At 49.3% G+C, this 20,829-nt stretch overlaps 1 protein-coding gene across 1 annotated transcript in view; it reads right to left on the reverse strand.

Moving 5' to 3' along the window:
- IQCA1 (IQ motif containing with AAA domain 1) overlaps positions 1-20,829 on the reverse strand; it is a 178,072-nt gene that overhangs the window by 3,003 nt on the left and 154,240 nt on the right. The window contains exons 16-18 of the mRNA XM_061120125.1: positions 20,639-20,725; positions 9,867-10,044; positions 3,049-3,287 (exon numbers count right to left, since the gene is read on the reverse strand). Of these exons, the coding sequence (XP_060976108.1) occupies positions 3,049-3,287; positions 9,867-10,044; positions 20,639-20,725 (504 nt within the window). The remainder of the gene's footprint in view (positions 1-3,048; positions 3,288-9,866; positions 10,045-20,638; positions 20,726-20,829) is intronic.

Genomic DNA, 20,829 nt, shown 5'->3' on the forward strand with positions numbered 1-20,829 from the left:
GGTGAGGCAGCCAAGCACTTAAGGTGACAGATTCCTGATTTACTGAGACACGGGATGGACTGTGTTCAACAGCACTGGCTTCGGAGTAAGGTTTCAACTGCAACTCTGCTCCTTTTAAGCTGTGTCACCTGGAACAAGCCATTTTGCCTCTTGTGGTTTTTTTTTTTTCCTGGTTCTGTTGTATTTTGGCTGCTGTAGCACATTACTACACAGTGGCTTAAAACAAAGCACTTAATATCTTACAGTTTTGTAGGTCAGAAGTCCAAAATGGGTCTCATGGGGCTAAAATCAAGGTGTCTGCAGGCTGTATTCCTTTCTGGAACTCCAGGGGAGAATCCGTCCCCTTGTCTCTTGTAGCTTCCAGAGGCCACCTGCTCTCCTGGCTGGTGGCCTCATCTCCACCTTTGGGCAGCAGTGTTGGGCTACCTGGAGGTCCAGTGACTCCTCATGTGGCCTTCTTTCTGTTTCTCTTCTGATGCCCTCTTCTAATTTTTATGATCACACTGGACTCATGAGGACAATTCAGGATGATCTGTCTTCAGGTCAGCTGATTAGCAACCTTACTCCGTCTGAAACCTGAATTCCCCTTTGCCATGTAATCTGACAAATGCCCAGGTTCCAGGGACTTGGGTGTAGACCTCTTTGAAACTGACTATAACCCAGTTTCTTCATCTGCAAAATAGAGCAATGGTGAGGTCTGAATTCATAGGGTGCCTGACTAATAGTCACAACAGTGTTAACTAACACTCTTATGACTATCACATTCTTATCATTCAGTATGTTCTCCATCACGTCCGTGGAGCAGGTACATGTGTCTGGAGAACCTACAAGAAAGACCTCAGTCTGACAAACTGTCAGCAGCAGAGTTTGGTGAAACTTCTCAAGGTAACAGTGATGGACCTGGTTACCAGCATCTACAGCCACGGAATCTCATTATTCAGTAGAGCGACAGTGTCATTCCTTCTAGCCATCTGCTCAATCCATGTGCCGCTAAACAAATTAACTGAACATCTAGGTGGGGCCAGGTGTTGTGCGAATCCTGGAGAAAAGACAGGAAGTGGAAATGGATGGGGGGGTGGGTTAGTGATGATGGTGGTAAAATGATTTAGTTCCTTTGAAAAACGAACGTGATGGAACTATGCTCAGTGTTATGTGGCAGCCTGGATGGGAAGGGAGCTTGGGGGAGAAAAGATCCATGTATTTGCATGGCTGGTTTCTTCACTGTTCGCCTGAAACTATCACAACATTGTCAATCGGCTATACCCCAATACAAAATACAAAAGTTTGGAGTTAAAAAAACCACCAACAAGAACGAGTATGAGAAGCATATGCAAGAAACATATGCATTCTCACCCCAGGTTATAAAATGGCAGCATTTCCTTCTTTTGATTAATATGATGGATTCTAGTCACTGGATCTCAAGTACCTGTAACAGGTAGAAAGCTTCTAGAGATTATTTCAGACAGTAAAAAACCCAACTAAGAGAAAACACCTAAACCTAGTTCCTCACAATAGGGAGGAACATTATCATTTTACAAAGGAGAAATAAGCTGGGAATTTCTAACAAGAATATATCACTTGAAGAGAATTAATATTTGCAATCAACACTAACAAGGTTTAAATAGTTAATGAGTATAATTCAGATGCTTAGCAAAAACTTCAACTTGGAGTTGGAAATATTTATTCTGACTTTTCCAGAGCAAGGATCAGGAAACTATGGCTGATGGGCCAAAGCTGGTTGGTTGTCTGTTTTTGCAAATAAAGTTTCATTGGCACCCGGCCACACCCATTCATTTATTTACTGTGCCTGGACATTTTTGAGGCAGGATGAGGAGTTAAATAGTTGTGACAGAGACCGTGTAGTTTTTGAAGCCTAAAACGTTTACTATCTGGCCCTTTAAGGAAAAAGTCTGTCAACTCTTGTGTAGACTGTTATTTTTGAAATCAGTGTGGTGAATATTTTCCATCTTCATTAACCCATCACTGGCAAAGCAGAAGGGGAACAGTTCCTAGAGTTGGTGGAAAGGTGACACATTGTAGAGGGAATTTTCCTAATCCCAGGCAGGCTATGAGAGATGAGAGGCTTGAATGAAAATTCCAACTCTCTTTCTGGTGACTGAATGGCCAAGATGGTGGTAGATATAATTTCATGGATACAGTTTTCCTTCTTTCTATTCCTAGTTGGCCAAGAAAACTACCTTCAGGTCCAGAAAGAGACCACAACAGTACTCAATGTTATGTAAAGGCTTTGGAGGGCTGCCTGCTGGCCTGGGCCTTGGGGGGTGAGGGTGCTAATTCTGACAGTGCTTGGAGAAGGCACATCATTCTTGGCTAGTTCTTTTCCTCCTATAGCAGAGGGATCTGGAAGAAAACAATTCTGTGAACATCTCAGAATGTGTTCAAAAATTAGAAAACTAAATTCAGCTGGATTTTCTCGTAATTTCCTATCACAAGTGAACCTGGGCACATATGAGACAAATCAGCATTGGCCAGAAGTACACTGTTCAGGGAATGGTTTTCTCCAGGCAAAACCTGTTCCATTATGTGAATTGTGAAAGTAAAAACCAATGAGAACAGGGTGTGTGTGTGTGTGTGTGTGCAAATCCAATAGTTTTGAAGCTGCTACTCAATCCTGCAATTTGACTGTTCTCTTATAAGGTTCCCTTGTGGCTCAGCTGGTAAAGAATCTGCCTGCAATGCGGAAGACCTGAGTTCAGTCCCTGGGTTGGGAAGATCCCCTGGAGCAGGAAAAGGCTACCCACTCCAGTATTCTGGCCTGGAGAATTCCATGGACTGTATAGTCCAAGGGGTCACAAAGAGTCGGACACGACTGAGCAACTTTCATTTTCACTTATAAGGTAACGGATCACAATTTTCCTAAGATTTAGAAGACACATACTTTATTGCTAAGGCCAGAAGATACTGTGGACCCCAAATTTCACATTTCCAAATTTCACTGGGTATGGCAGAGTCCAAATGCATGAATGGAGGAGGGAGGAGGTGTTGCGTGTGACAAGCCTTTGTTGATGAGATAGGTGCTGCATTTACCTTAAAGCTGTCTTCTTCCTCCTGGTAGACGGGATTCATGCTGGTGAGAGAGGCGATGAACTCGAGGGCGGTGAGTGGCTTGTTGGGCTGCTGGCGGATTCTCCGCTCCGTGAGCACCTCCTTCACCACTCGGACAATGTGTCCCTGTGTGAAGCCGTCAGTGATTTTCGCCAGGCAACTGACACTCAGAGTGTCTGTGATGACACCGCCGTGTCGCTGAATGATCTCCTTCCACAGAACTGTTGTGTCCAAGATGATGGCAAAGACAGAGAATGAGAGTCAGCAGAGAGAAAACAGGGTTAACCCAGTCCCCGGGACAAACCTGCCTCTCACCGAGAAAGGAGAGCACAGGGGGTCTGCTCCAATTCGTATGAGCCTGGGGCCAAAAAACCAAACACTTTGCCTTGAGGGCTTTTTCACCCACAAGGCATGCACATCAATGGCCCTGAGTTCTACAGATCCCTGAGTCCCTTGTGAATTGACAAGAAAAAATTTAAAAAGGGACAGTATACCTCTCCTTCCAGTGACTATATACACCTCCTTCCAGTGACTAATACACATGATATACCATCATGTGTATTAATACAACAGATCCCAAGCAGGAAGCAGTTGTACAACACCGTGAACTCTGCTCGGGACTCTGTGATGACGTAGGGGGGTGGGGTGGGGGCGGGGAGGGAGGTCCACGAGGGAGGGGATATATGTAAACATTTAGCAGTCACTCCGTACAGCAGAAAGTAACACAACCTTGTAAAGCAATTACACTCCAATTATAAATCTTTAAAAAAGGTCAGTAGAGATTTAGGGTGGAGCCTTCGAAGATGTTCAAAATTTCTTCCAAAACTGGAAATTTACAGCGTTCGGTTAAGTAGGAGCTTGACTTGTTTGAGTTACAAAGGTCATTCCGTATGTGATTTATACATGTGGAATTGTAACACAGTCCGATTTCCATCAGCCTTGCAGGGCTTGGTTTTGTTAGGCGTACGACACTGCAGAACATGTCCTGTGAACAGACGTATACTCTCTGCCCCCAACAACGGCAAACATGCACAGATGAACAGATCTACTGGATGGTGCCCTGTGGCTGCTGGGTCGGTGGGACCTTGGGTAACGGGGAGATTTTACTTATGACATGGGGATGCTGTGAAGACAAATGAAGAAATAATCCCTGGTACTTCTTAACCTTAGAGACAGGATGGTCTCCCACACAACATTTGAGACATAACACTTCAAATACCGTGTCCATTCTGTAAGAGAGGTTCTATGGAAATAAATTGAGACCTGCTGTGATGTGTTTTTCCGGTAGTCATGTATGGATGTGAGTGTTGGGCTATAAAGAAAGCTGAGTGCTCAAGAATTGGTGCTTTTGGACTGTGGTGTTGGAGAAGACTCTTGAGAGTCCCTTGGACCACAAGGAGATCCAACCAGTCCATCCTAAAGGAGATCAGTCCTGGGTGTTCATTGAAAGGACTGATGCTGACACTGAAACTCCAATACTTTGTCCACCTGATGTGAAGAACTGACTCCTTGGAAAAGAACCTGATGCTGGGAAAGATTGAAGGCGGCAGGGAGAAGGGGACGACAGAGAATGAGATGGCTGAATGGCATCACCGACTCAACGGACATGGGTTTGAGCAAGCTCTGGGAGTTGGTGATGGACAGGGAAGCCTGGCGTGCTGCAGTCCATGGGGTCACAAAGAGTTGGACACGACTGCGTGACTGAACTGAACTGAACTGAACTGTGATGTGTTCAGACAGTGAGGAAGGGACTGGGCAGGGACAAGGCTGTCCATCTCAGAGCCAGCCCTGGCACGGCGAAGGTTGGGCTAAATGTCTCTAAAGAGTTTCGACCGTCCTTGAGGAAGGTCACAGTCAGTCTTTTATAAATGAAGATTCCTGCATGATCTGAGCACTGTCAGGCGTGTGGAATGACTACATAATCCAAACACATTGACCCCAAAATACCGGGTGAAATGAAACGGTCCAATGACTGTCAAGGAATAGAATGACTTGGGACATAACTATGACCCACACAAGAGAGTCTGGTTTTGGGGCCCCAAGTTATTTCTCTGTCCTCCTTGGTGGGGGATCCTTGGCTCCAAGGTGAGCTGAGTTGCTGGGAAGGGGGTATGTTACCACGGGGCCTGTGGTGTCTTCTAGCTGTGGGAGGTTAGTCTTTGAGGCTTGAGGGCCACAGTGAGGCCTGCGAGGGCTATAGGGGCCCCCAATCTGACCTAAAGCAACATCTACCCCCTGCATCTACGCTGCCACTTCCTTGGGGGGTTTATTTAAACCTGAAGTCATCTTAAGGTTAGCTGTAAATAGGAGTAGAAAGATTTAATCCTTAGGCTCCTGCGAGAAATAAGGACAAGAAAGTACAGAAAGCAATTGGAAGAAACCGTTCTGATACACCGTGGGCATTTTGTTTTCTATAGCTTTATTACTGCTATTTCTGTAACTACTATTAGTCATTCCATTTTGCGGGGCTTCCCAGGGGGCTCAGTGGTAAAGAACCCACCTGCCAATGCAGGAGACATGGGTTCGATCCCTGGGTGGGGAAGACCATCTGGAGAAGGAGATGGCAATCCACTCCAGAACTCCTGCCTGGAGAATCCCATGGACAGAGGAGCCTGTCAGGCTACAGTCCACAGGGTTGCAGAGTCTGACACGACTGAGCACCTGAAGAGCAGCAACACTGCATTTTGTACCAAAGTTTGCTAACACTCACTAAAACAGCAATGACTGATATCAAAGCTAACACGAAATAAACTACAGAGTATTGCTAAGCATATTTGTGTAAAGACCCTGGAGCAGCTAATGATTACTCTTATCTAAATACAACTGTCACAGATCAGAACACATAACCTGTGGTAAAAATACACAGCAACAACCACCACCAGACCACACCGCCCCTTGGGATCTAGTCTGTCTCTTGTCCACATTCATTACATCTAAAAACTGTGCAAACAGGTCTGAGTGGTGACTTGGAAGCTGAGAAGGGAACACGCCTTATGGCACAAGTGAAAACCCCTAAAGCTGAGGAGCCAGAAAACACCCCAGACTGGGACCCAGGACAGCTTCAGTCTCAAGGGCGGAGGGCAGACAAGGGGCTCTCTGCACCTGGTGCTGTATTTCAGTTTCTTCTTGTGTATGCAGAGGGCTTCTCAGTTCTTCAGACTGATCTACATCCCCTTCCCCTTCTGTAGACTGAAAGGAATCTGGTCTTTGGGTCCCCTGCGAAGAACTGACTCATTGGAAAAGACACTGATGCTGGGAAAGATCGAGGGCAGGAGGAGAAGGGGATGACAGAGGATGAGATGGTTGGATGGCATCACTGACTCAACGGACATGAGTGTGAGCAAGCTCCAGGAGTTGGTGATGGACAGGGAGGCCTGGCGTGCTGCAGTCCCTGGGGCCGAAAGGAGCTGGACACGGCTGAGCGACAGCTCTGCTTTTGCCATTCCAAACTGATTCCACCCTGACTGCTGAGAGGACACCACCTCTTAAAGTTCAGTTTCATTTGGGGTCTTACACAAGCACACAGGGGTGAATAATACGATTTGGATGAGCTTCTGGCCTCTGCAGTCTAGAATTCCAGAAAAATCGAAAGACACGAGCTGGACTCCTCCGAGCAGACACTGGGTCCAGGGTGGGGAGCCTGTGATGAATTGGGTTATTAGTGGAACAGACCCCAGGGAAGAGAGGCAGGAGGTAGAGCATTAGGAACGTGGAGAGACGGAAGCCCAGAGGGATTTCTGGGGACTAGACACGGCATTCATCAACCAGGGGGTGGGTTTTCTTTGCAGAGACATTTTGAAGGAAACAGCTTGATTTGGGGAAAGGAGGTAGATATTGAATTATATTTGGTAAACCTTAAGGACCATGTTTCCTCTGGCTGATCTACCCTTAGCTTCTCAGCCCCGTCACCTGTCCCCTCCCCACCTGGAGGAATTTGAGAAGTTGGATGGTGATTGTTGCACACACCTTCAGCACTCTGCTGCCTGCAAACAGATGGACAAGCAAGGGCCCAAGTTATGAATTTGCAGGCCAGGCTTTACGGGCTGTGAGAGACCATTTTTGATCAATGCAAAGACAGGAATAGTCTTTCTTTAAGATAGATGTCCCAGTCAGTGTGGCTATGGTAACTTCAAGGTCACTGGAGGAAGCAGGCGGCGTTTATGACGTTGGCAAGAATGGCGGCCTCCACAAATCACCCACCAGCAAAGAGATATGTGAGATGCATGTGGCTGAGCGGACAGAGCCCCGAGCCCAAGACAGCTGCCGCGGAGGGTTCATCATCTGCTCACAGGTGAAGGGACGCTTTCTCCTCCTCTCCCTCGTGGCTGCAGGAAGGGGTTCAGGCTGGACACTGTCACGTGATCTGAGTCCCCAGAGAGGCCTGATGCTTCATCAAAAGAACACAATTGTCCTCGTTAGACATCAATAGCTCCATTTTTAAAGGGCCTCTGGTTTTGTCAAACAGTGGAAACTACTGAATCCAAAGTCAAGAATAACGTTCTAGCTCCTGAAAATTAATAATACACTACTCTATTCCATTAAGATAGCTTAAAAAATATATATACAAGGCAGAGAGAGAGAGAAAGAGAGAGAGAGAGAGAGAGAGAGATGCTAACGAGCTGAGGAAGCTCCGATGAAGCTGGAAGCAAGGAGTCCTCTGTAGTGACTCATGGTGGGCAGAGCATGCTGGTGCCCACCCATCTCTTGGGCTAAACTACACAGCCCTGTCCCCTCGAACCTGAGATCACATAAGTCATTCTTGCCAACATGGGTAGAAGTGCTGTGGGCCCCACCTGGGTCTGGTTCCTAAAATCCCCTGAGAGATCATTTACATGATCTTTTTCTCCCTTTGATGCTGGTTGGCTGCAGAGGATCCAGTGGAGGGCTTGCAGGCCCCAGAAGACAGAGAAGCCCCTAGGTGATGGAGAAGTAACTGCATCCAAAGTCTTCCAGGGCTTTGTGTATAACACTGATTTATGAAGTCAGGACTACAGTTTATGGAGACAGAAATGAGTGCATGTTGCAAACCGAGTGGCTAATAAGAGATTTTCATGTATGGGGAATAAAGGGCTGTTCTTTCAGCACATCACATTAGCCAGGAGCTGAAGAACAACCAGAAAGGACCATATATCCTGTTTTGGTGATGCTATTGTGAAGGATTAACAGAAACCGAGTCTGACCTGGTAGATTTTATTACTATCATCAGTGCTAACCATTGCTGCCGTACCACTGCTACCTCCATCTCCTCTGTTGCCAGCACCACCGTGACCGCCAGCATCTCCCTCACCCCCAGGCTGCAGTCATGACCACCAACCTCAGACTGCAGTCACCATCACCACGATTTCTGACACCATCACCATCATCACCATCTTTAAACCAGATCTATCACCACCACCGCCACCACCATGACTGGCCAAGATGACCCCTCAAGGAGCTGCCCTTTGGCCTCCACAGGCTCTGTCGTCCACTGTCCTTGACCTTGGGCTGCCCCTGGGACTTTCTCTTGACCAGCAGAGTGTGGTGAACATGACCCTGTGTGACTTCTGAGGCTGGGTCACAAGAATCCTTCCAGCTTCCGCCTGAATCTTTTGAAACGTGTGCTCTCAGGATGCGCTTTCGGGGACCCGGGTGCTGTGCAGAAGGCCATGGGGAATGGAGAGCTGGTCCCCCAGCCCCAGCTGAGCTTCCAGCTGATCCAGTCACAGAGGGAACCGTCTCGGATGTCCAGGCCTATCCAGGCTTCAGACGACTGAAGCTCCAGTCGCTTGTCATGAAACGCCTCGGGGGGCGGGAACCCTCTGCTGAACCCAGTGGCTCCTCAGAACCACCAGAGGCACACGTTGTTGTTTCCAGCCCCTGGGGAGGTCTGTCACACGGCAGGGTACGTGGAGACCCCATCATCACCACTGCCGGCTCCCGAGCCACCTACCACCCAGCCGTGGAAATCCTCCTCCTCCACAACCACCACCAGCACCTTATCCCCCCTTCTCCTCCACCACCACCTGTGCTCTTGGGGGGCTGGGATGGTGCTGGGCATTCCAGCCATCTCACATAAGGGTCACCACCGCCCTGCGAACTCCACAGTTCTCCTATGTTACAGGTGAGAGAGCAGAGAGACTCAGAAGGTGAGCCCACTTGTCAAGGTCACCAGTGATCCAGAGGCCATGCTGGGATCAGACCCAGGTCTGCCCAGAGCCCAGATCTCACGGTTCTTCCCCATTTCACTGCCCTGTCTCCCAGGGTCCCTTGTTGGTATGGTTCCCTGTTAATAATAGGTTTCCAAAAACATGGATTTTGAATCTGTCTGTTCAAGAATAAAAAAATGGAAAAAAGTAAGCTCTTATATTTAGCGTTTAAGTCAATCAATGTTCTCCTGAACTAATATTTTAAGATTGGGGGAAAAAAAATTGACTTCGTGAAAAGAAATGCTGCCGGATGAAAGACAGCACCACCACAGGGACAAAACGAGGGACCCGAATCCACCTGTCGGAAGATCAATTCACACCCTCAAGGCTTCTGTGTCCTTCCAGGCTCAAAATAGTAACCCCTGTCCAGTTTCTTTCCGTCCAGGGAAGAGCGATCACGTTAACAATAGGACAGAGGTGTACGCTTTGCTCCTCTGACCTGGTATTCGCATTTGTAGCTCAGAGTCCAGCTGACCCCGGCACACTGGGCCTCACGCCCCCTTCTGATGCTCCTGGGGGACGAAGGCTACCCTCCCGGCCCCTCACTGCAGCACGGCCATCGCGGATGGCCCAGCCTCGCTGGCTGCACACGGGAAGGGGTGAGGGGGTACTCGCCATATCTGGAAGCGTAGTCTGGTCTGGGAACCAAAATAATTTTTTGGTAAACTTTGCAGAAAGATTGAAGTTCGGCATCAAAAGGTCGCTTTGTGGTCCCCACAATCAGAATCCTGTCGTCTGGTTTCAGGAGTTTCAGCATTTTGGGAAGCTGCTTTTTCAGACGCTTAGGTTCCATCTGGGAGAAACAGAGAGGAAAAGAAATGAACCCACATATAGAAAAAAGAGTTAAGAGCTAAAGAAAATCCAGCCTCGGATGCACTGTGGGATGCCCTTACTAATGTGATTTCAGGGCTGCTGGACATACCTTCCTAGAGTGTGTCCTTGGGCCAGGTCTCGGGACGTGGTTCCTGGTTGGCGTGGTCTGAATTGCTGGCCCTTCCTTTCCTCAAATCCGGTGTTCAGATTTGGACAGGGGGAAGGAGGGAAGCACCTGACCGAACGTTCTAGCATCTTAGCCCTAAGCATGGGAAACGGGGCGGATTTCCAAGTGGAAGGAAGCTGCCTGGGGTTGACAATGGGTTCTGATGCGTTCCTCCGAGCTGCTTTGCAGGTGAACTCAAGACTTCCTTTGTTGATGGCCGTGACAATGAGGATCCGAGGTCCCGGATCTCAGGTCTGAAAACACCCCGTGATACGGGGTGTGATACCACTTCTCTCTGAAGCAGTCTGGATGTAGTCTGAAGCTGTTTTATTTCAGTATAGCCTCCTCACTAACTGAGGGTCAGGAGCAAGATGTGAGGCACTGGAGGGAGGAGGATTTCCGGTCTGGGGTGGTGGTAAGCAGATTTGGCCACGTTGCCATGGCAACACACGGGCCTTCAACCAGGGCAGCAAGAGGAGAGGAAGCGGTGAGGGGTGGTGGGGAGCCTCCATGGAGATGCCCGAGCATGATCTGAGCCTCTTCCGCTCCCCTTTGGCTCAGGGGCAACTTAGACACAGAGTTAAAGATCTCACCTAGGCTGGGGTTTCCTGGAAATGCCCCGGCACCTGTGAGCTCCTCTACAGAGATGAGGCCACCTGATGTTTGCCCTGTGAGTCCTGCACCCTCAGGCTGAGAGATAGCCCTGCACGCCTGTCTGCAGGATGGGGCTGGGGACGCCTAGGGAAGGGAGGGAGCGTGTGATAAATTCCATCCTCGGGAACAAAAGTGAACAGAGGAGGGCACTGGAGGCTGAGGGGGCGTGGGGGTGCCAGAGCTGTGTATGGCTTGCAGGGCCTTGGGGACAAGGCCACTGTGTGTTGGGGGATGGCCAGCCTGCTGGGCAGAGGGCCGGAGGGTGGGGGTTGGCATGCAGCCCGCGGGGTGGGTGCCAGTGGGGGGAGGGGAGGGGCAGGGCTGTTGGCCAAGCAGGGGCCCCAGGGCTGAGTGCCTCCTTCCTTCCCCCATCTGACCTGTGGAAGGGCCCGGTTTCACGGGGCACAGGGAAAAGACCATGAGAGGCTGAGAAGGAGCACTACCCCTGCCAAGGGGCCCTTAGGAGCAAAGCCCAGCGGGAAGCTGCAGGAACGTCAGCTCCCAGGGTGCCCTGGGTTGGGGCTTGCCTTGACCCTAGGACAGGGCAGCTGTACTTCCGTGCCCGTCTGCCTTGCTCATCACTTATGCCCAGCCTGCATGCACAGCACTGGGGGCACCAACTGCGGGGCTCCAGGGCCCTGCTCAGGGCCTGGCGTGGACTCTCTCACCTGATCCTCACAGGCACCCCATTAGAGGGACTTGTTCTCACCCTCAATGGGGAGGTGCTGGCCTGAGGCATCAGGCGGTCTGGAGATCTACTCAGAGTTCATGAGCAGGACCCCGGCTGCCAGCATGGAGGTGGTGACTCCAGAACCTTGCTCCCTACCCTACTCTGGGGGGCCCTGTCTCTCGGGGGGATGTGCCAGGGGTCTTCTTCTCCGCTGACCCCTCCAATTCCCTTCCTGTGTAGGGCCTACAGCAACTGAGAGCTGCAAAGGAGACTTAAAAGATCTATTACTATTACATTATATGTTAATATATTTATATCATTATTGTGGTATCTTGTTTTTCAGTCGCTCAGTCGTGTCCTTCTCCTTGCGACACCATGGACCGCAGCACGCCAGGCTTTCCTGTCCTTCACCATCTCCCGGAGTTTACTCAAACTCATGTCCACTGAGTCTGTGATGCCAGCCAACCATCTTGTCCTCTGTTGCCCCCTTCTCCTCCTGCTCTCAATCTTTCCCAGCATCAGGTCTTTTCCAATGAGTCAGCTCTTTGCATCATGTGGTCAAAGTATTGGAACTTCAGCTTCAACATCTGTCCTTCTAATGAATATTCAGGGTTGATTTCACTTAGCATTGACTGGTTTGATAAGGTATAGATCAGCTTTATTGATATAATTCATATGCCGTATAATCCACCTATTTAAAACACATGCTTCCGATTAAATTAAAATAGTAAAAAAAGAAAATGTCTGAGTGGTTTTTAGTATATTCACAGAGTTGTGTAACCATCACCACAATTAATTTTAGAACATTTTTGTATTTGCTCCCAAAAGATCTCACCCATTAGTAGTCACTGCCCACTTTCCCCCAAATTCCTTCTCCAATCCTAGGCAATCACTACTCTACTTTCTTTATGAATTTGCATATTCTGGATATTTCACAAATAGAATCATTCAAACGTGTGTGTGTGTGTGTGTGTGTGTGTGTGTATGTCTGGTTTCTTTCACTTAGCATGCCATTTTTGAGGTTCACCCATGTTGTGGTATGCTTTAGTATTTCAATTGCTGAATGATATCCACTGTATGGTTATGCCACACTTTATCCACTCATTAGTTGATGGATATTTGGGTTATTTCTACTTTTTGGTTCTTCTGAATTGTGCCACGATCAACATTTGTGTATAGGATTTTGTATGTGCTAATGTTTTCATTTTGAATTGTTAGGTCATATGGTTACTCTTACATTTAACCTTTTAAAGAAATGCCAGACTCTTTTTCAAAGTATTTGCACTACTTTACAATCCTAGCAGAGAGCAGAAGATTTAAGTTTCTTCAGACTCTTGCCAACACTTGTGATTGTTTGTTTTCCTTAATTTTTTTCCTTTCGTTTAGCCATCCTCATGGGTGTAAAGTGGTATTGCGTTGTGATTTTGACTTGTATCTCCCTGGGGGCTAATGATATTAGCCATTTGTATACTTTGTTTGGAAAAATGTATATTCAGATCTTTTGCCGTTTTAAAAATTGGGGTTGTCTTTGTAATGTTGAGTTGCAAGGGTCATTTATATGTTCTAGATACAAATTCTTTGTCAGATAAATGGTTTGCCAATATTCTGAGTTGTCTCTTTACTTTCTTGATGATTTCTTTTACAACAAAAATTTTTAGCTTTGATGAGGTTCCATTTAAGCTTTCTTTTGTTGCTTGTGCTTTTGATGTGATGTCCAAGACACTGCTTAATGCAAGGTCACGAAGATTCATGTCTCTATTTTCTTCTAAGGATTTTATAGGCATAGCTCTTTCTTTTAGGTCTATGAGGCATTATTGGTTACCTGTGTGAGGTAGGGGTCCAACCTCATTCTTTTGCAGGTGGCAATCCAATGGTCCTAACAGCATTGGCTGAAAAGACTATTCTTTCTCCATTGAATTGTCTGGGCACCTCTGTAAAAAAATCAATTGACTGTAAATGTGAGGGTTTATTTCTGGACTCAGCTCTATTCCATTGACTGAGAGGTCTTTCCTGAGGCCAGCATCACACTGTCCTGATTGTTGCAGGTTTGTGGTAAGTTTTCAAACCGGGAAGAGTCCTCCAGTTCTGTTCTTTTCCAAGACTGTTTTGGCTGTTCTGGGTCCCTTGAATTTCCGTATGGATTTCAAGATCAGCTTGTCAATTTCTTGCAAATAAGCCAGCTGGAATCCTGACAGGGACGGTGCTGAATCTGTAGATCAATTTGGGGATTCTTGCTATATTAACAGTATTAAGTTTTTCAATCCACAAGCATGATGTATCCTCCTACTTATCTAGGTCTTCATTATTTTTTCAGCAACTTTGATTTGTAGTCTTCAGAGTAGAAGTCTTCCACTTCTTTTGTGAAGTCTGTTCCTATGTTTTGAATGTTATTATAAATGGAATTGTTTTCTTAATACTAATTTTTTCACAGTAAGTGTATAGAAGGAAGTTACTTTGTATATTTGTCTTGTATCTTACCCTGTAATCTCACTGAATGTTTTCGTTAGTTTTTAAAACTGCTTTTAGTGAATTCCTTTGGGTTTTCTATATACAAGATCATGTCATCTGCAAATATAGTTTTATTTCTTCCTTTTCAATACTATGCTTTTTATTTAGCTCTCTTCCCTGACTGCCCTGGGGCCTGTTCCTGTTCAGTTGCTTTAGTTGTCCCTGACTCTTTGCGACCCCAGGCTCCTCCGCCCACGGGACTTCCCAGGCAAGATTACTGGAGTGGGTTGCCATTTCCTCCTCCAGGGGATCTTCCTGACCCAGGGATTGAACCCACATCTCCTGCATCTTCTGCACTGCAGGCAGATTTTTTTTTTACTGCTGAGCCATTGGGGAAGCCCGATTGCCCTGGTGAGAACCTCCAATATAATGCTGGATAAAAGCCGGGCGTGCTGCAGTCCATGGAATCACAGAGAGTCGGACATGACTGAGCGACTGAACTGAACTGAAAAGAGGCGATCTTAAGGGAAAAACATCCGGTCTTTTACCGTTAAGGATGATGTTAGCTCTGGATTTTTTGTAGTTGCTCTTTATCAGGCTGAGGAAGTTTCCTTCTCTTTATTTCTTTTTTTTAAATCATGAAGGGGTGTTGGCTTTTGTCAAGTGCTTTTTTCCTGCATCTGTTGAGATGACGGTGTGGTTCCTGTCCTTTATTTTAATGATATAGTGTATTACATTAATTGATTTTTGGATGTTAAGCCTGGGCTAAATCCCACTCGGTCATGCTGTATAATCCTTTTTCTGTGTTGTTAGGTTCAGTTGAGAAGAGACTTTCTGTAATGTGACTCACAGAGAGAACAAGATGGGATTTTTACGGCAAAATAAATCCCACAGTCTGGGCCTGAAGCCAGACCACCGGGCAGCTTCCGACCATTTCCTCCTGCACTCACAGGAGTCCAGAGCCTACAAGGCTCCATCAGGAGGGAACAATGGCTTTGCAGGACTCCATCCAGGAAGCATGGGGGGGGGGGGGGCTGGGGACAACAGTGGAGCTTAAAAGAGGGCAGAGCACAGGAGAGGGGTGACCGGGAATGAGGCTTCCTAAAACCCCGGAAATGGGCATCAGGACGGAAACCTCCTCTCGAAGGGGCAGCACCCCAACCCTGAGCCTAGGCCTTTGCAGAAATCTGCCGTTGCTCAGATCCATGCCTCTGGGCTGCCTGGGACGGGAGAGACGTCTGTTGGGCCTTGACTGTGCTACCGAACTTCCCACGGGGGCCAGGCTGTGTGCAAAAATGAAAAGCTCAAGGAAAGAACTCCATAATAACAGGCAATTGTTGTTGTTCGGTCCCTAGGTCGTGTCTGACTCTTGGAGAGCCTATGGACTGCACACACTGGGCTGCCCTGTGTGTGCTGAAGACTGAGATATGCTTTGGCATCTCCCTGAGCTTGCTCAAGCTCATGTCCATTGAGTCGGTGATGCCATCCAACCATCTCATCCTTTGTCATCCCTTTCTCTTCCCGCCTTCAATCTTTCCCAGCATCAGGGTCTTTTCCAATGAGTTAGCTCTTCACATCAGGTGGCCAAAGTATTGGAGATTCAGCATCAGTCCTTCCAATGAATATTCAGGGTAGATTTCCTTTAGGATTGACTTGTTTGATCTCCTTGCTGTCCAAAGGACTCTCAAAAGTCTTCTCTAGTATCCCAATTTGAAAGCATCAATTCTTTAGTGCTCAGGCTTCTTTATGGTCCAACTCTCACATCTGTACATGACTACTAGAAAAATCATAGCTTTGACTACACAGACCTTGATTGGTGAAATGAAGTCTCTGCTTTTTAACATGCTATCTAGGTTTGTCATGGCTTTCCTTCCAAGGAGCAAGTGTCTTTTTAATTTCATGGCTGCAGTCACTGTCCGCAGTGATTTTGGAGACCAAGAAGATAAAATCTGTCACTGTTTCCACTTTTTCCTCTTCTATTTGCCATGAAGTAATGGGACTGGATGCCATGATCTTAAGTTTTTTAAATGCTGAGTTTTAAGCCAGCTTTTTCACTCTCCTCTTGGACCCTTATCAAAAGGCTCTTTAGTTCCTCTTCACTCTCTGCCATTAGAGTAGTATCATCTGCATATGAGCCATGGTTAAACTAAAAAAATAACCCTTTGGATAACTAGGGAGGAGCAGGGTGATGAAGGTGGAGATGGAGGAGGAGAGCTGGGCAGGCCCTGGCTGCGTTGGCAGCATTGTGGTGGAGGCGTCCCATGGATGATTCTGGCTGATGCCAGGTGTCTGCATCCGACCCTCAGGGGAGAGCTACAGACTGGGGATGGACTGCAGCCTCTGTTGGCTAAGTGGTGACTTCTTTAAGTTATGAGCTATGCCCAAGGAGGGCAAGGAAAAAAGGTCCATGGGCTTGAGATGGCATCTCAGTGAGCGTCACTGAGTGTTTAGAAGTGCATGGAGGAGAGAAAGAAGAAAGTGTTGGTGGGGCCTGAGAGACCAGGAGAAGGCAAAGCGATAGAGGCTAAGAAAGGACAGACTTTTATAAATGGGAGCTCACTGGCAAAATGGGTTTCAAAAAACTTTGTGAGAGCGGTTTCCATGGAGCTGGAGAGCATCAAGTGGACAGTAGTGGGTTGAAGAGTGAGTGGGGATGGTTGAGAATAGATTGGTCTTTTAAGAAGCTTGATGGAGAATAGTGCAAGGTTTTGGAGGCAACTATGGCACGCGTGGGGTAACATGAAGCTGCCCAAAGACTGGAAGGAGGTCTGATCCAGGACCCTGGTGGGGCTGGAGACTGCCACTCTGGGGAGAGGTGGGAGGCAGAGATGCACTTGCAAGGTCTGAGCCCATCCCCTGCAAACTGGTTGCCATGGTGACAGTGGTGTGGTCCTGCCTGTTCTGAAGCAGGAGATGATATTGCTGTGTCCTGTCAATGGCAGGGATGAACAAACTTAACCAGCCTGCTTGGATAACAAATGTTGATCCTGGGCTGGCTCCAGAGTGACATCTTTGTGGAAGGTGAGTCCCCTTAGGAGGGGATGAAAGTGAAAGATGAGTCCGTTCAGCCAGCAGTCCCCTGGCACCCGGGCCACCCCTGTTCCTGTTCAGAGCCGCGTCCATATAAACGAGACCCACATGCTCATGCGTCATGCTGGCCAACATCCCCGCTGACCCTGGCAGCCTTTGCGGCCGATGCCCCTACAGCGGGACCTGCCAGGCCGGCCCCACCTTGTTGTTGCGGGCGATTTCAAATTCGTGTCTGATGTGCATGCGGCAGTCCCCATGTGCTTTTCTGCAGTCAGTTTCATTAAATCATGGCAGCCGCCAGGCCCAACCCAGCCCTTGTGGAGGCCTGACTAGGACGCAGGAAGGGCTCCCACGCGCTGCAGCCACAAGGCTAATGGGGCAGAAAACGCAGCAGCGTCTCGTCCTGCCTCACGCTGTACTGCCTTCGTCTTATACACTCACAATAGACTGATGGGGCAGCCGAGGACCGTGGAGAGGACGGCCGTCCTCCTGGAGGGGAGGGTGGGGGAGGGTGCAGACCCAGCATCCGCCCGGTGTCTGGGGGGCTGGGCGTCGAGGACGTCATCGGGGGGATAACTGGGGTGCCAGGGGGCTCCGGAGCCCAGCACCGTTGGCTCTGTGACTGGAGGGCCCCACGCGCAGTCTTCAGGACGTGGTCTGGAGCACGGGGGTTGAGGAGGGCGGACACAGGGGTAGTAGAAGCTCGGAGGGCAGAACAGGAAGCCGGTGCTGACGCCAGACCTGCATCCAGGTGCGGAGAAGGGGCCTGCGTCTGAGTCCCAGAGCTGCCGGGGACCAACGGTGCGCCCTCTCTGGCTTAGAGCTTCCTGAAGAATCTGTCTGCCAGTGCAGGAGATGCAAGAGACGTGCGGTCGATTCCCTGGGTCAGGAAGATCCCTTGGAGGAGGAAATGGCTACCCACTCCAGTAATCTTGCCTGGAGAATCCCATGGACCGAGGAGCCTGGCGGGCTGCCTTCCATGGGGTCGCCAAGAGTCAGAGAGGACTGAGCACATGCGGAACAGGGGAACGCCGCCTTCCTTCTCCCCAGGACCGCTAAGTGCTTCCAGACCTACGCCGTGTGCCCCCGGGGCCTCTGCCGTCTGCTGCAGCAGCCCGCGGGGTCCCTGCGCCCCGAAGCTCTGCACCAGGAGCCGCCACTCCTTAGGACTGGGCCAGCCTCCACACTGTACCCCCGAAAGGGCCTTGACGCAGAGGTGGAGGCATCGAGGGTGGAGTTAGTCACTGTGGGTGAGAGCTTTTCCCAAGGGGTGTTCCTGGAACCCCCTTGAACTCCCTAGGCTGCCGCCGGGAGTGCTCTGGGCTGTGGCCGTGGCAGGGGGGCGGTCTCTGCAGCTGGACATGCTTCTCTAGATCTCAGGGCCTTGGGCGTGGGGAGCCTTTGGACGGAGGCTGGGCCGAGTGGTAGTTAGGATGCTGGGGTCCTTGGGTGGCCAGGTGATGCACGTGGAGCCTCTCGTCTGTGGATGCAGTGAACACGTTCAGTGGTCACCTTCAGAGCGGGACTGTCCAATGCTCACGGCCACCCTGAGCCCTGGTGGCCGGGGTACTTGGGCAAGGACAGAAGTCAGTGGCCAGGGGCGGGGAGGGAAGCAGAGGAGAGCGGGCCGGCGCTGGCCCCCGGAGGCAGGAGGCAGCAGGAACCCCGCTGCCCAGGGGGCAGGTACAGGACTCGGGCCAGAAGATGCTCGCGGGCTGGTTGTCTGCCCGCCGGGCCCTTCTCCGGCCAGGGCACTGGAGCCGGGGTCCCCGCAGGGCCAGAGGGGTCTGCATCCTGCACCCCACCGCCCGGCAACTCTGTCTGAGCCTGGGCTGGCTCAGGCAGCCCAGCTGGTCTTGCAGACTTTTGGGGACCCGGGGTCCCTTCTGCTTGTATTCATCAGGCGTCCTGGGATTTCCCCAGACTGTGACTCAGTCTCCAGTGCAGTGAATTCCTCTGACAGACGACAGACTTTTCTAACGCAGAGGCGGACAGAATAAATGTGCGATTTGTCGATGACAAAGACTGTGCCACCAAAGGCCTTCACCTTCTACAGGAACGAGACTAGTCAGGGACCACACTTGTGCGACCACAGCCTGTGCCCGGGGTGAGCAAGAAAAGGGCCCAGGGGAGGGTTCTGGGGCCCCTTCACGGTGACCCCCCCTTGCCGGGGTGGGGGGCATCTGCTGAACCCACGTTTATTCCCTGAGGTCAGCACTCCCTCAAAGCCGGCCAGCCCGTCCCCCTGTGGCTCTCAAATGGGCTTGTTCATCCCTCTTATTGTCCCTCAACACAGGGGTACAGGGGAGCAGAGCTAATTGCTGGTGACAACCAGACAGCTTGAGGGGGTCCTGGTCCTCAAGAGGACTTGAGGGGGGCTTCGTGAACTCAGAGGCTGGTCTCTCTGCAACTCTTTAGCCAGCTAAGGGGGTGGAGGCTCAGAGAGGTTAACTTACTTGCTCAGGGACATACAGCCAACTAAGGTGAAGGCCCAGGACACACTTCTCCTGAATTCTCATATTCTCCAGGCTGATGCCCAGAGGGAGGTCCTTTGCCCACTAAAGAGACCGAAATTCCGATGACATTAGGTGTGTGACACCTTGGACTAAACACTGCCTTTCATCTCTCTTGATATCTACTGTAGCAACTTTCAAGTTCACATCTACGTGAACTTTTACAATTTTATTATTTTTTAAAAACTAATTTTTATTGGAGTCTAGTTGCTTTACTGTGTGGGGACTTTTTTTTAAATGTAGCAACATCGCCAGCAGAGGGAGCTACCTACCAGCTTCCCAGATTAAATAATAAATGAGTCCTCTTAAGAGTTTCCAAAATGACAGGGCAATCAAGGCTCATTTGGGGAAGAAAAGATTGAGCTTTCATTCTTTAATCCAAATCATCTCTACCTGCTAAAAATGATGTATAATACATAAGGATCAAAAGTGATTAAAATCCTTATGAATTTAATCAGAAATTCACAGTTAACCACTATTTGCTTTGGTGCAAATTGATGTGGAATAACAATCATGTGTGTCTTCAAATTTTTTTTTTTAACTTGTGGGAAATTTGCTGGTGATTTGTGGGGGAGGCCGTGGGGGGAAGTGCGGGGGAGGGGAGCCATTGAAAGGAGAGAAAAGGCGGAAGGAAGCAATTGACAGAGGGCTCCCGGGGGGGGGGGCACCCTGAACGTGGGGGCGCTTGGCGGGTCTATGCACCGTCTTTGTTCATAAATTTCAGGCCTTTGGCTATTTATTATGATGAACAATAGGAAATCCTAATAATAACTCCTGTGTGTGCCGTTTGCCATGGCCGAGCAGAGTTCTCTCGATTGTTCCTTACTGTGAATCCTATGTTTGGGTTTAAGGCTCCCCTCCCCCCTTCTCCATCCTTTCTTTCATTTTTTCTTCTAAATTATGCCTCGTAAAAATCAGACACTGGATCCTTTCAGATACAGACAAGCGCTCAGGGCAGAGGGACGCTGGCCCCTCGTTTCCTTCCTCCCTTGAAGAAGCAAGACCTTCTTGAGAGATCGAGGTGGTCCCTGGGACGGGGCCCCCTTGGGAGAAGGGAAAAGGCCCCACTGAGAATCCACTGGGAAGCCCTCACCTTCCTTTCCGCGTGGGGCACTTTTTTGTAGAAGGTTTTCTCGGTGTCTCCGATCCACACCACGGAGGGCTGGAGCTTGCGGGCCACCTGTGAGGAGAAACGGTTGGTTGTAAACGTGCTTCCTCTGGGGTGCACTCTTGACCCCCCTGGGAACAGCAGGACAGACGGGGACGGCCCCCCGGGACAGCAGC

This window comes from Dama dama, chromosome 20 (assembly GCF_033118175.1).
Source record: "Dama dama isolate Ldn47 chromosome 20, ASM3311817v1, whole genome shotgun sequence".
Classification (NCBI taxonomy): domain Eukaryota; kingdom Metazoa; phylum Chordata; class Mammalia; order Artiodactyla; family Cervidae; genus Dama; species Dama dama.